The sequence below is a fragment of the Saccostrea echinata genome, unplaced genomic scaffold, assembly GCF_033153115.1.
Source record: "Saccostrea echinata isolate AGI-Se365-2 ecotype Australia unplaced genomic scaffold, CSIRO_AGI_Sech_v1 ptg000009l, whole genome shotgun sequence".
Lineage (NCBI taxonomy): Eukaryota > Metazoa > Mollusca > Bivalvia > Ostreida > Ostreidae > Saccostrea > Saccostrea echinata.
Window position 1 is genome coordinate 7,855,298 of NW_026889758.1, and position 12,719 is coordinate 7,868,016.

Below are 12,719 nucleotides of genomic sequence, written 5' to 3' on the forward strand. Positions count from 1 at the left end.
TAATAATTGACTAAATTATTTAAAATGGTCAAAAAGTGATTTCAATGTCATCACTTACAAACAAAAGACAACTTGAATGTGATTTCTTATCCTTTATACAACATAAAATCATTTTTGAATTTTCAATCGTACCATTCTCCGCCATATTGGATTCAGTGTACACCTTTCAACACATGCCCTAAATTTGGTGTAAGAAAGTGTACACCGAGTGTACACCAAAAGTCTACACCCCTGCACTTGATTAAGAAAGGTGTACACGGTGTAAGCGGTGTAAGTAAATCAAGCGCGCCCAAAATCAAAAAGGTCGAGGGAAAATGTAACAGCTTCTGTGGGAACTTTACAGCTGTTTACAAAATTTGAGCTTCGCATGGAAAATAGCGTAATATCACAAGAACTAAAAATCGTATCGCTCTTGAATTTTTGTTAGTATATTCGCATAGTGCATTACGTTACAGTTATTCTATTAATTATTATTTTAACATTTTTAATTTTTTTTCTTTGATTTAGCACCAAGACCAAAGATATAACAAGAGATACCTAATTTTTACTCCCATCTGTAGCTAAGTAGATGCTTATCTCAAAGTTAATTTTTAAGCATTATACGCTTTCATGATTTTCTTTACAATAAAAGTCTTGTATACTAAATTATATCAGGATTTACATAGTTGGATTTAGAGGGAGCAGGTTAGTTTTAGTTCTGTCCCCTTATCCTCGACGATGTGCAAATACTACATGAAAATGGTGGCAAGACTCGACTATTTCCAATTAACATCATGAATTTGTACTAAAATTAATATTGAGACCCCTAAATCAAATAGACTTTTGTCCCATCCCCCTCTCTATCTCTCCCTCCCATCTTCTCTCTCTCTCTCTCACTAAAACTATACTTATTAATTATTACATTATTATTACTATTATACCGTAACTAATAATAATAATAATAATAAATTATAAGACGACCATTTGTTTGTGTGTTAAGTTAATTACTATGTTGCCACCCTCTCCCAAATCTTATCCATATATCTGAAAAAAAGCTTCCTAAGAGTGTGTGTTTTACAACTTTAATCATGAATCGGTTGTATTCAAACACCGCTTCTAAGTAAGCTATGAATTTTAAATTTAGGTACTTTATAGACAGGAAATTCTTAACCTTTTCACTAGCCTGGGGCAAGCAACGAAGTGTAACTCGTGATGTTTGTCAACATTGCTTAAAATTTCGGTAAGTTCGTCTGTCTGTCTGTCTCTCTCTCTCTCTCTCAGTACAGTCGATTTTAATTGGGTCGAAGAACAAGTTAATAAAGTGTGTAGTATATGGATTGTATGTGGCTTTCAACGAAGAAAAAATGGACTTGGAAATCAATTGTCTTCTTTTACAGTGTAAGTTTTGTTTTTAGCCATAATTCTTTTTTAAAAAGTTGTTCAAGTAAAACCTGAGTTTGTGTGGTTAATATATATAAAATATTGTATAATTTCAAGTAGGAAATCCAAGTTGACAGGAAAACATTTGAAAAAGATAAAGCGATGATCAGTGAGTCGTGATTATTTTTGTTCCGTTGCACAAGATAGACTGTCGTTTTAATATAAGGCACTGGACCACTTCCTTCCTTTAATAGTTTGAATGTTCAAATGTTTAACTAATAAATGGAAGCTTATATTGCAGTGTTTACCATAAATTCCATTTTATTCACAAGCTATGGGGAATCCCTATACCTTCCTAACCTTTTCCACGTTCATATCAGCACTCCCTATTGTCACGACGTCTGCTCAAACCACATGCGGTAAGTACGATAATATCGCATGAATAAAAATGTTGTTTATAGCTGAGTAAATCAAGTTTACATTCAGGAAGGTTTATCATAAGAACGCTCAGGCTGCGTCATTTTCTGCAGCTCAGGAAATTTAAGGACAGATGTTACAAACAAAAAAAAAAATGGTTGCCTGGATTGGTATATATATTTTTGGACCTATTTTGCTTGTAAATGATGCAAATAATAAATTTTTAAAATATTAAGAAATTGTAAACTTTCTATGATGTTAAAAATTCTACCTTTCGGCAACCATCTTTATCAATCTATACAACTTTTTGCCGCTTTAATCTCATCATTGTGAAACTTTTGATATAAACTTTAAAAACTATGCGGTTAAACTTATCCATTTTACTTATATAAACATGAATTCAGTTGTTATTGTCAAGATTTTGGATAAAAGTTTGTTTGTATCATCTGTCCTTAAAGAAAGATGGCAAATTTTCAAGACGACTAATCACACAGTTATTTATATAAAAATAATGTATTTAATTCACTACAAACCTTTTTTTATAGGTAAGCTATTGCCCTATCACTTTCTATGTAGAAGAAAAATTACCCATCTATTTTATTGATTTAAAATCAGTTTGATGTTTGCATAGTAGCGAGATCATAAATAAGGGGGGATCCAAAAGGGTGATCTATGCCCCTCCCCCCTACACACTCACACTTTTGTGAGATCAACAACAAATTACTGAATAGGAATTCTTAAAACTATCTCCAGGTCTCCATGACATGTTATGTACACAAGAAAAGGGGTTGTAAATGGGGTGGGATGGGTTGTGAAAACTGCCTAAACATTCATGTGGTGAAAACCCTTACCCACCCCGCCCTTCCTCGAAATGACTTTCCCTCTCTATTTTATAATACCGCGGGTAACTATGAGCTTTTTAATAAATAAAACGTTTACTCTAATTTTTCTTTTGATTTTTCATATGAAATACATTGTAAATGTGTGTTAGAAGAATGATTTATGGAAGAACACAAATGAAAATATCTTTGGACCCTGGGTGTAATTGGGGGGTCCTTTTCACAAGCATCAGTGCCCTCCACCGACAAGTGGTGGCGTCTCAAAAAGTGAAAAAACAAGCAGCATGTCTTCGATGCCTTGAGGCAGTACATTTTTAGGGTTATCGAAAGCAGCAAAATGTGTGGATTCCTACCATATCAACAGAGGTTTTCCGAATATGCAGGGAACCTCTTTTGTGCGGATTCCTACCATATCAACAGAGGTTTTCCGAATATGCTGGGAAACTCTAAGAAGAACAGAAGTTTGGCGCCGGTTTGACATTTTGGTTGAGGATGCAGGGGGCACCCTCTTGAAGGAAATGCGCTGAAAATTTAAACCACTTAGTAAGTTTTTTTTTTCAAATTGATATTGAGATCAAATGTATTCCTTTCAGATGTTCCAGTGATCCCCGCCAGCGATACCTTATCAACGTCACGCTATCCCAGAGAAGCAATCACTCTTGAATGTAACCCGTCCTCTTATGATACCATAGAATGGTTCTTTCGGTCTGGAAATCAAACTGCTCTTGATCCATTCCCATTTAGCTGGTGTCAGAATCACCCTCAAGGTCCACTCTGTAGACTGAATAATAAGAACACTTCTTTGGATATCAGCATGATCAGCAAGGAGGCCAACGGAGAATTCCTCTGTGTCGCCTCGTGTAATAAGACGAAGAGGAATACTTCAGCAACTATTATCCTTTATGTTCAAGGTAACTTTATTTTTTGCAATTTTATCAGAATATCAAACAGATATATATATATGTTTTATGCCAGAATAGCGAGCGCAGCGAGCCGCGAAGCGCCGCTCGTCACTGCGAGCTCTAACGACAACGCCTGGGCGAAGAGAAAATTGGGACTACTGCACATTCATTCAATAGAATTTTTTCTGCAGTAGGCTAATTCTGGACCCACAATGCATCGCTTGTTGTTCTCGCTGCTAACTTCGTTCATACGGTAGCAACAACTAAAAATTCACAAAAAATAAACTCACCTTAATTTAATGGATATTGCATACAGATAGTAGATTAAACGTTTTTTGTTAAAACTTTTGCACTTTTCAAACTTCGTTTATGGAAATGCTGCTAATATACTACGTCATGTGACGTCACAGTCTAGACGTTCCAAATGTCTCGTGCGGTTTGAAGAGGCGGATCTTAAAATTAATTGAACAATGCGCTCGCCCAAACGGTCGCACCGTCAACATATTAGAGTCCATATTGTTTCGATCAAATGGGTAACATGACCATTGAATAGTCTGAGCAGAAAAAAAAAAACCATGCAATTCTTTGTAGATATTACTTGAAATTAAGTATGCCGATTGCTTTTAAATTAGTGTCCTGTACAGCAGGAAATTAACTCGCGGAGTTAATATTCGCTATATTCGCGGAAATAAAAATTCCGCGAATTCAACATACAGTGAATAATTCTTCAAAAATTTATAAGGATAAATTGAAATATTACCGATATCTGTGATTAGATTTGTTAACTCTATTTGTGTTTCCTTGCAAATATAAAAGCAGTAATTAATATAGCGGAGATGCAGACTGTCTTCCTTACTATGCGTGTACGGATCAATTACTAACACGAGTTGTTGTTTTTTTTAAAGCTTAATTGAAAAAAAAATCATCTATAACTAACATGTAATTCTGCCACCCAGTAGAGGTGCGATGTAATTATCTATAAAACATGTATTGTTAGATTTCACCCGTGCGTATCACTTATCTTTAATCAAGGCACTCACGTAGTAAAGACAGCACTGTTACACATTAATTCAATTTTCTAAACAGTCCAACATTTTGACTATCGGTACTGACAACTGATTTAGATTCAGAGGGATTTAAATATACTGCAGTAAATACTACTCTGTACTCTACTCAAAACACACCTATGAACGAACACCTGCCAAAGGGCTTCTTTTTTATATGAATGTTTTGGATACGACTATGTATTTCAAAAATATTTAATAAAAAGGAAGAAAGAAAGAAAACACGAGAAAGAAAGAAGAAAATTTATATGAATGTTTAATATTGTAAATCGCACGACATTTTGTCTTCTAATAGGGATCAGTACGGTGTTTCGCTCTATTTAATCGGGTTCAAATTCTTCCAGTGCTGAAAAGTTTTGCTGCAAGTTGAACAAATCGCGATCTTTTAACCTGCTGTACAGTAGTATGATTTTTTTGGTCTAAATTATCTATTTCAAAAGGAATATTAAGTATTTTAAGAGGAAAAAAATTCTATATCACCTCATTTAAGCAGAGACGATAGAAAAATACTTATATAGCACCTCATTTAAACAGAGGCATATAATAGATCTATTATACGTCTCTGATTTAAGCGATACTTCAGTGGAATAAACTTTGATAGTTCATTCTTCCTTCATCGCCAGTTTTGTTAATATCCATCCCATAATGGTTTCACGGTCAGTACCTTCTTCTTCTTCTTCCAGTAAGGAGTTGACCTCTTATTAAAAGTGAGAATAACTCCGGCTTGGTTGAAACAGGAGGCTTCTTCTTTTAAAAAACAGAAAAAACTATATACAATGGCTTATCACGTCTACCAGGGTTGAAGCTGGGTCCAAGGGACACTGTCTAGTCCCTTCCTGAACTCCTCGATAGTAGCTGCTGCTGTCACTGTCTCTGGCAGACGATTCCAGTCTCTCACCGAACGTGGGAAGAAAGAGTTCTTCTAAACCTCTTTGGTGGCACGAGGTTGTCTATTTCTATGGCTACCTCTCGTTCTTCTGTCCCCAGGTGTGTAATATTTGTCTGGATTAATGTCCACAAGGTGGTTCCTGATTTTGTAGCACAGAACAAGTCGATGTAATGTTCTCCTGTGCTGGAGTGAGTTCCACTCTAATTGGTCCAGTAGTGATGTTACAGACCCAGGGGAGGTATCCGAGTACTGGTTGAAGACGAATCTGGCTGCTTTACGCTGTACCTGCTCCAAATCCTTTGTTAAGTTGGCCTGATAAGGATCCCACACTGATGACGCATATTCGATCGATGGTCTGATCATAGTACAGTACGCTGTTGCCTTAACTGATGATGTACAATGGCCCAGGTTTCGTCTCAGGAAGCCCAAGGTTCTTGTAGCTTTCCCTATGTTGTTGTGGATGTGTTTGGTCCATTGTAGGTCTTGGGAGATGGTAACACCAAGATACTTCCCACTCTCCGCCACTTCCAGCTGATGTCCATGCAAGGTGTATGATGTTTGCAGGGGCTGCCGTTTGTTGGTGATCCTAAGAACCGTGCACTTTTCGGGGTGGAAACACATCTGCCACTTATTTTCCCATCCCTCTAATGCAGTGAGGTCTTCCTGTAACTTGACTGCATCTCTCTGGTTCCGGATCTGACGGTAGACGAGGCAATCATCTGCAAACAGTCTGGCGTCTGAGTTGGTGCCCTCCGGTAAGTCATTAATGTAGGTCAGGAATAGTAGGGGTCCCAGGACAGTTTCTTGTGGTACTCCCGAAAGGACATCCAGAGGTGAAGATGCATGTCCATCCAGAACCACTGATTGGGTTCTACAACTTAGGAAGTCCTTAATCCAGCCCAGGGTGGTACCTGACACTCCGTAGTGCTCCAACTTCAGTAGCAGACGTTGATGAGGGACTTTATCAAAAGCTTTTGAAAAGTCCAATAAAATAATGTCTGTCTGTTGCCCCTGGTCCATATTCCTGGCTATCTGGTCCAGTGTTATGACAAGTTGTGTCTCACATGATCGGCGGGCTCGGAAGCCGTATTGCTCATCACAGAGGATACTGTTCCGATCAAAATCGTCCATAACTGTGCTGTGTACAACATGTTCCAGGAGCTTGCAGACTATTGATGTAAGGGAGACAGGCCTGTAGTTTGATCGTTGATGTTTCTCCCCTTTCTTGTATATAGGGACGATGTTTGCTCTGCGCCATTCATCTGGTATCTGGCCATGATCTAAGGAAAAACTGGAACATCCTAAGTCAGATATGGGGCTATGGACTCAGCGCTTTGCTTCAAGATGAACGCTGGAATTTCATCAGGTCAAGTAGCTTTGAATGGGTGCAGTCCCTTTAGTAATTTCAATATTCCCATCTCATGAATGGTTATGTTGTCCATAGTAGGGAAAGGACTTGGTCCTAGATCAGGTAGAGTACTTAGATCCTCCCGAGTATATACAGACTGGACTACCTACTTGCAAAATTACATTTAAACCTTTCTTATTAATGGGAAGTATCGATTTCTATGTTTTCCCTGTTAATGATTTAAGGATCACCTGAGCCGAAGGCTCAAGTGAGCTTTTTTGATCAATTGATTTGCATGAGTGCATAATATCGGGTCAAAAATTGTAGATACACCGTTTAATAAAATACTCATATTCAATTATTTTCAATTGAAATATTGAATAATAGTTCTCAAGAGTCGGCATTTTAATTAGAAATAGACAAAAAATCGTAGGTATATAAATTTACTTATACATGTAATTGTACTACGGACATTTAAAAAGCAAACCTTTATAAAAGATAGTTTAAACATTGCTGCTTTTGAACACTTTTAAGCAAAAGTTGTGTTTCAATTGTTTGAGTAACTGTACAGCACCTTGTGTGCGGTGAGGCATGGATAAGTGCGATTAGTACTCACTTTGTGCTGAATTATGACCAATCAATTATCACGTTAACCAGAGTTGGTCTTCTTTGTTATTTAATTCAAGAAGTAAATGTTTGGTCACATATCAGCTAGCTGTTGTATATAGTCCCAAAACGTTTAGATGAATGAATTGCTCTGAACAAGACACGTCCTGGAAAGCGATTGTCCATGCATTGTTTTCAAAACAGTTCAATGTTAAACACTACCACTACCCTTGAAAAATAAAGAAGGATAACTCTTCCCCTCGGATCTTTTATTCAAAAAGTTTTAAATGCAATTTATATTTTGTATATATATATATATATATATATATATATATATATATATATATATATATATATATATATATATATATATATATATATATATATATATATATATATATATATATATATATATATATATATATATATATATATATATATATATATATATATTCAATTTGTTTATTTCACTTTGCTAACATATTAAGATACATTGTAATTGTAGACTTTCAATCATGAAATATTATCCGTCTGTTTTCAAGAAATAAAGTTTTCCCAGTTTTTTACGCCTATTTTTTGTTGAAAATTAAAAAAAATGCTAAGACATATTTTATGCCATATTTGTTTTTATATACACTTTATATTAGTAAACTCTTGCCTATAATATTAAGCTTTTGAAAAAAGGAATTATATAAGAAAAACCATTTTTGTATTTCTCATTAAAATAATAAAAAAAATATTAAAATTACAATTTAACATACTGAAAGGTGGAGGTATCTCAAATCCTCCTAATTTGGGTAATTAAATATGTAGGAGAAGTTTCGTTTGGTGTCCCATACCACCTTAAGAAATTTGGGGAAAATGGTAGGGTCATTAAAAGTCTTCTCAAAAACCACTCTGTCAGAAAAAAAAATGAAATTCTGTGAAAGCTTGGTTTGGTTTGAACATATTTTATTGTAATAAATATATACAATGGGATTGGGCACAAGTTCTAAAAACTTAATTTGCCCTCTCCCTACTTGTTATATCACAAAAGATTGAATCAGATGTGTCCAACAGCATGTACAGAGTAAATTAACTCACAACATAGATACATATACTGCTAAATTATTATCTATACGTTTTTAGAAAAATCAATTAAATCTGCCTGAATGCTGAATATAAGATTGAACATTAGAGAAGAGATATTCATTTTCAGCAATACTGAGTGAAGTATCCCCCCAGAGTAAAGTATGAGTGTCAACAATATGAACTTTATTAAATCTCAAAAACTTATCGAAGAAATCTTTCCTGGCCTCAGTGTAATTCTAACAATTGATAAACCGTAGAATAACCAGGCAAGAAACCAGCCTGGTATTTGTAAAAAATATTATTACAATGAAAGTAGTTATATAAGTGTTTAAATACAATACGTTCCATGACTTTACCAACACAACTTAACAATGAAATAGGTCTATAGTTTGACAAAACAGCTGGATCGTCTTTTTTAAAGAGAGGAATAACATTAGCTTCTTGACATAGTGTGAATTTAAGTTTGTTCAATTCATGAACCCAAGGGACAGAGCGGGACAACAATAAGGAATCAAAATTGTACATAGGGAATATCTTCTCAAGAGCAGGAGGGTCATAATGTGATGTTAAATCCGCAGGCACTTCAGATAAAATTGTTCAAACCATGGCCCACCCTAACAAAAAAAATACTATAGATAACTATAGTTTACTATAGTATCAAAGTTTTTTTTTCCTTTAGTAAATCAAAGTATTTTTACGATGGATTTCAATTCTTCAATTCATACATGCACAATTTTTTTTGTATTAAATGGAACTGTCATTTGTATATTCACATTTTATTTCAATATTTTACACCACTATTATCAAAGTTAAGAGATTTTAGCTTTGAAATCTCATAAAAAGTTTCAAAGTAAAGTTTCATTCTAAATCAAAGTATCAAAGCTTTTACTATATTTAACTACATGTATAGTAAACTATAGCTAACTATATATTAAGTTTTTGTTAGGGAAGGTGGGGAAGGTGGAGTTTCAACTTTCCTGGCCCATTGGTTCTTGAGAAGAAGATTTTTAAAAGATTCCATTAATTTTTCACTAATTGTAATTATCTCCCCTTTGAAGAGGGCATGGTCCTTCATTTGAACAAACTTGAATCCCCTTCACCCACGGATACTCTGTGCCAAGGTTAGTTGAAATTGGCCCAGTGGTTCTGGACAAGAAGATGAAATTGTAAAAACTTAACGACAACAGACAGCGGACAAATTTTGATCAAAAAAGCTCGATTGAGCCTTCGGCTCAGGTGAGCTAATAATACAGTAGAAAAGAATTTACCAAGAGAAAGTTGAAAACAATTTTTTTTCCAGATAGGTTTTCTTTTTATTAATCAAAACAGAGGGAGATAACTCTTACCAATTCAAGGTCATAAATTAGGACACATCCCACTCTTACATGCTCATAGCAATAAATGGGAATTATGTCTAAATATACTGAGTATTCAACACCTACTACATGAACATATTATGTATTCAATGTCATGGAATCTTTTGTTATTAGGGATGGAATACTCTAACTTCTTTATTGCTGGTTCAACTTCTGCTAGTTTCTAAATGCCCATCGTCTCAAGCCACAGTCCGGAGTCCGCTCATAGCTCTCTCCAGAATGGGAGAGGATTGCACATTTTGGCCGTGGTTTGCGACGATGCTAAATGCCTGACTTTCCCAAAGCTTTGCCTTATATACCCTTTGTATACTCTTCTGTCTGTTATCTTATCTGTAATTATACATGTTATATGTTTATGCCCATTGGGCCCTGATTTGGTAATAAATCCTATTCTATTCTATTCTATTCTATACCCTTTGGCTAGTCCATTCCAAAGGTTATCAGGTCATTCCACTATTCGAAGTCTTAAATTCATTTTACTCAAATGCCCCATAACCATTACACCTATATATTCCTATGTAAACTATGACCTATTGTTTTGGCCCCGCCCTACTCCAAAGAGTCATGAAGTGAACAAACTAGAATCTACACTTCCCGAGGATTAGTGTATTAATATGACTAATAATGACTTAGCTGTACTTGAGACGAAATTTTTTAAAGATATTTCCTATATATTCCTATGGTAAACTTTGACCCCCTCCCCCCGTTGTGGCTCTGCCCTACCCCCAGGGGTCATTATTTGAACAAACTTGAATCTACACTACCTGAGGATACTTTTATATAATTATAATATAACTAATCATGACTTTGCTGTTCTCGAGAAGATCCATATATTCCTATGTAAAACAAAGACCCCTTCTTGTGGCCCTGTCCTACCCCGGGGGTTATGATAAGAACAAATTTCATTCTAGGCACCTGCCTCGCCTGATTGCAGGGGCATCACAATCAAGTGACTTCGGTGCTTGAATGTAACGGTGCTTGAATGTAACATTAACAAAGGGAAGTCGGGGGGGGGGGGGAGGGGGGTTAAGCATTTTTGCCTACAATTTGATTTAACATTGCCCTACCAAAATTTTAATATTCGATGTTTTCATTTTCAGATTGCTTCGCCAATGTTCCTGAATTAAAACCTCCCCAGAATGTTAGTGTTTGCCTGGAGCAAACAGCGACACTCACATGCAGAGCTCATGTAGGAAAATGTTACAACAAAAATGATGACACTTTTTTCGTTTGGACTATGGATGGAAAAGGAAAAGGATTGAAAAACAACCAGAAATACAAAATAGAAGAAAAATTGTAAGTTGTTTTATAATCATCGTCAGATCCAGGATTTTCACTTGGTGGCGCGCACATGTTTCTTTTTTATACCCCCGCAAACGGAGTTGGGGGGAGTATATACGGATCACCTTTTCCGTTTGTCTGTCCGTCTGTCTGTGCAATCTTGTAAGTCTATACTCTGTAATAGAAAATCATCAGGAGCTTGGTACAAAGATTGCTTATGACCCAAGGGAGTGTCAGGACCTTAAACCAAGATTATTCCGGCAAGTTTAAGGTCATTGACAGAAAAAGTAAAAAAAAATGTCCGAGCTATATCTCTGTAATAGAGAATTATTTGGAAGTTCCTACTTGGTAAACAGATTGTTCATGACTAGAGAGTGTCAACACTAAGGTTATTCCGGCAAGTTCAAGGACACTGGCAGAAAAACCATAAAGTTCTTGTCCAGACTATAGCTTTGTAATAGAGAATCATTGGAAGCTCACACTTGGTACAGAGCTTATGACCAGATGGTGTGTCGTGACCTCCAGCTGGGTCATTCCGATAAGTTCAAGGTCACTGACAGAAAAAAATATAGAATTCTTCTCTGAGCTATAACGTTGAATGGGGAATCATTTAAAGCTCATATTTAGTACAAAAATTGTTTATGACCTGAAGGTGTGTCAGAACCCTGACCCAAGGTCATTTGGCAAGTTCAAGATCACTGATATAAAAAGTGTAAAAATTCATGACAGGTAAAGAATTTTCTAATGGAAAACATTGTTTGTTTATATTTCAATAAAGGATTACTTATGAATAGATATCAGATGATGTGTCATTTGTCAGAGAGAGAGAGAGAGAGAGACAGAAACATAGGTAGAGAAGAGCAGAACGCTAGTTTTCTTGAGAAGGGTGAATACTTAAAATACTATCAACAACCCAGGGACTGTTTTTCATTCCACGCGTACGTCTGAAATGCATAGATCCTATTACGAGATTGGGGATTAATCACAATAAAGACATATCCGATTTTTCAACACATTACATAATACATCAATATAAAGATGATGTACAATCTTTCGTGCCTCCACCCCAACCCTTTTTGCATTTTTTTTTTGTGTTTTCACATCATGATTAAATCCTAGAAAGATAAAAATCTTTGGGCTCTTCATTCGTAACAAAATACTTAGTCTGCTAATAGTCTTTATCCAGACATAATGTTATTGTTTGACCTTGAATTCATGTATGTCTCACTCAAACACAGAGAAATCATATTGGTTATAGTCGAATTTGTCTGTCTGTCTGTCTAGCTGTTCGTCCTACTCTCTATCACAGAGCCTATCCACGCTATTACTCTAAATCCTTGATAAGAATGGACTCATACTTAAAATTAGACAGTGCGATGTGGCAATCTTTTTGTATTTTGAAGAATTGTTTATGCCCCCATGAAATGACCGGGGTATAATACGAGGAATATTATCCCTTTCTGTCCATCATTCTGGCATTTTTCTAAAAAAAATTTCTTTGTGTTTGTGTTTTTAGGGTGGGGTGGGGAGGAGGGTATGAGCTGGTTTTAAGTTTTCCTCTTTATAT

At 35.7% G+C, this 12,719-nt stretch overlaps 1 protein-coding gene across 1 annotated transcript in view; it reads left to right on the top strand.

Moving 5' to 3' along the window:
• The first annotated feature begins 1,671 nt into the window (after nucleotides 1–1,671).
• Nucleotides 1,672–12,719, top strand: part of LOC133181721 (uncharacterized) — a 45,905-nt gene continuing 34,857 nt past the window's right edge. The window contains exons 1-3 of the mRNA XM_061316285.1: nucleotides 1,672–1,778; nucleotides 3,209–3,526; nucleotides 10,972–11,167. Coding sequence (XP_061172269.1) covers nucleotides 1,694–1,778; nucleotides 3,209–3,526; nucleotides 10,972–11,167 — 599 coding nt within the window. The 5' untranslated portion in view covers nucleotides 1,672–1,693. The remainder of the gene's footprint in view (nucleotides 1,779–3,208; nucleotides 3,527–10,971; nucleotides 11,168–12,719) is intronic.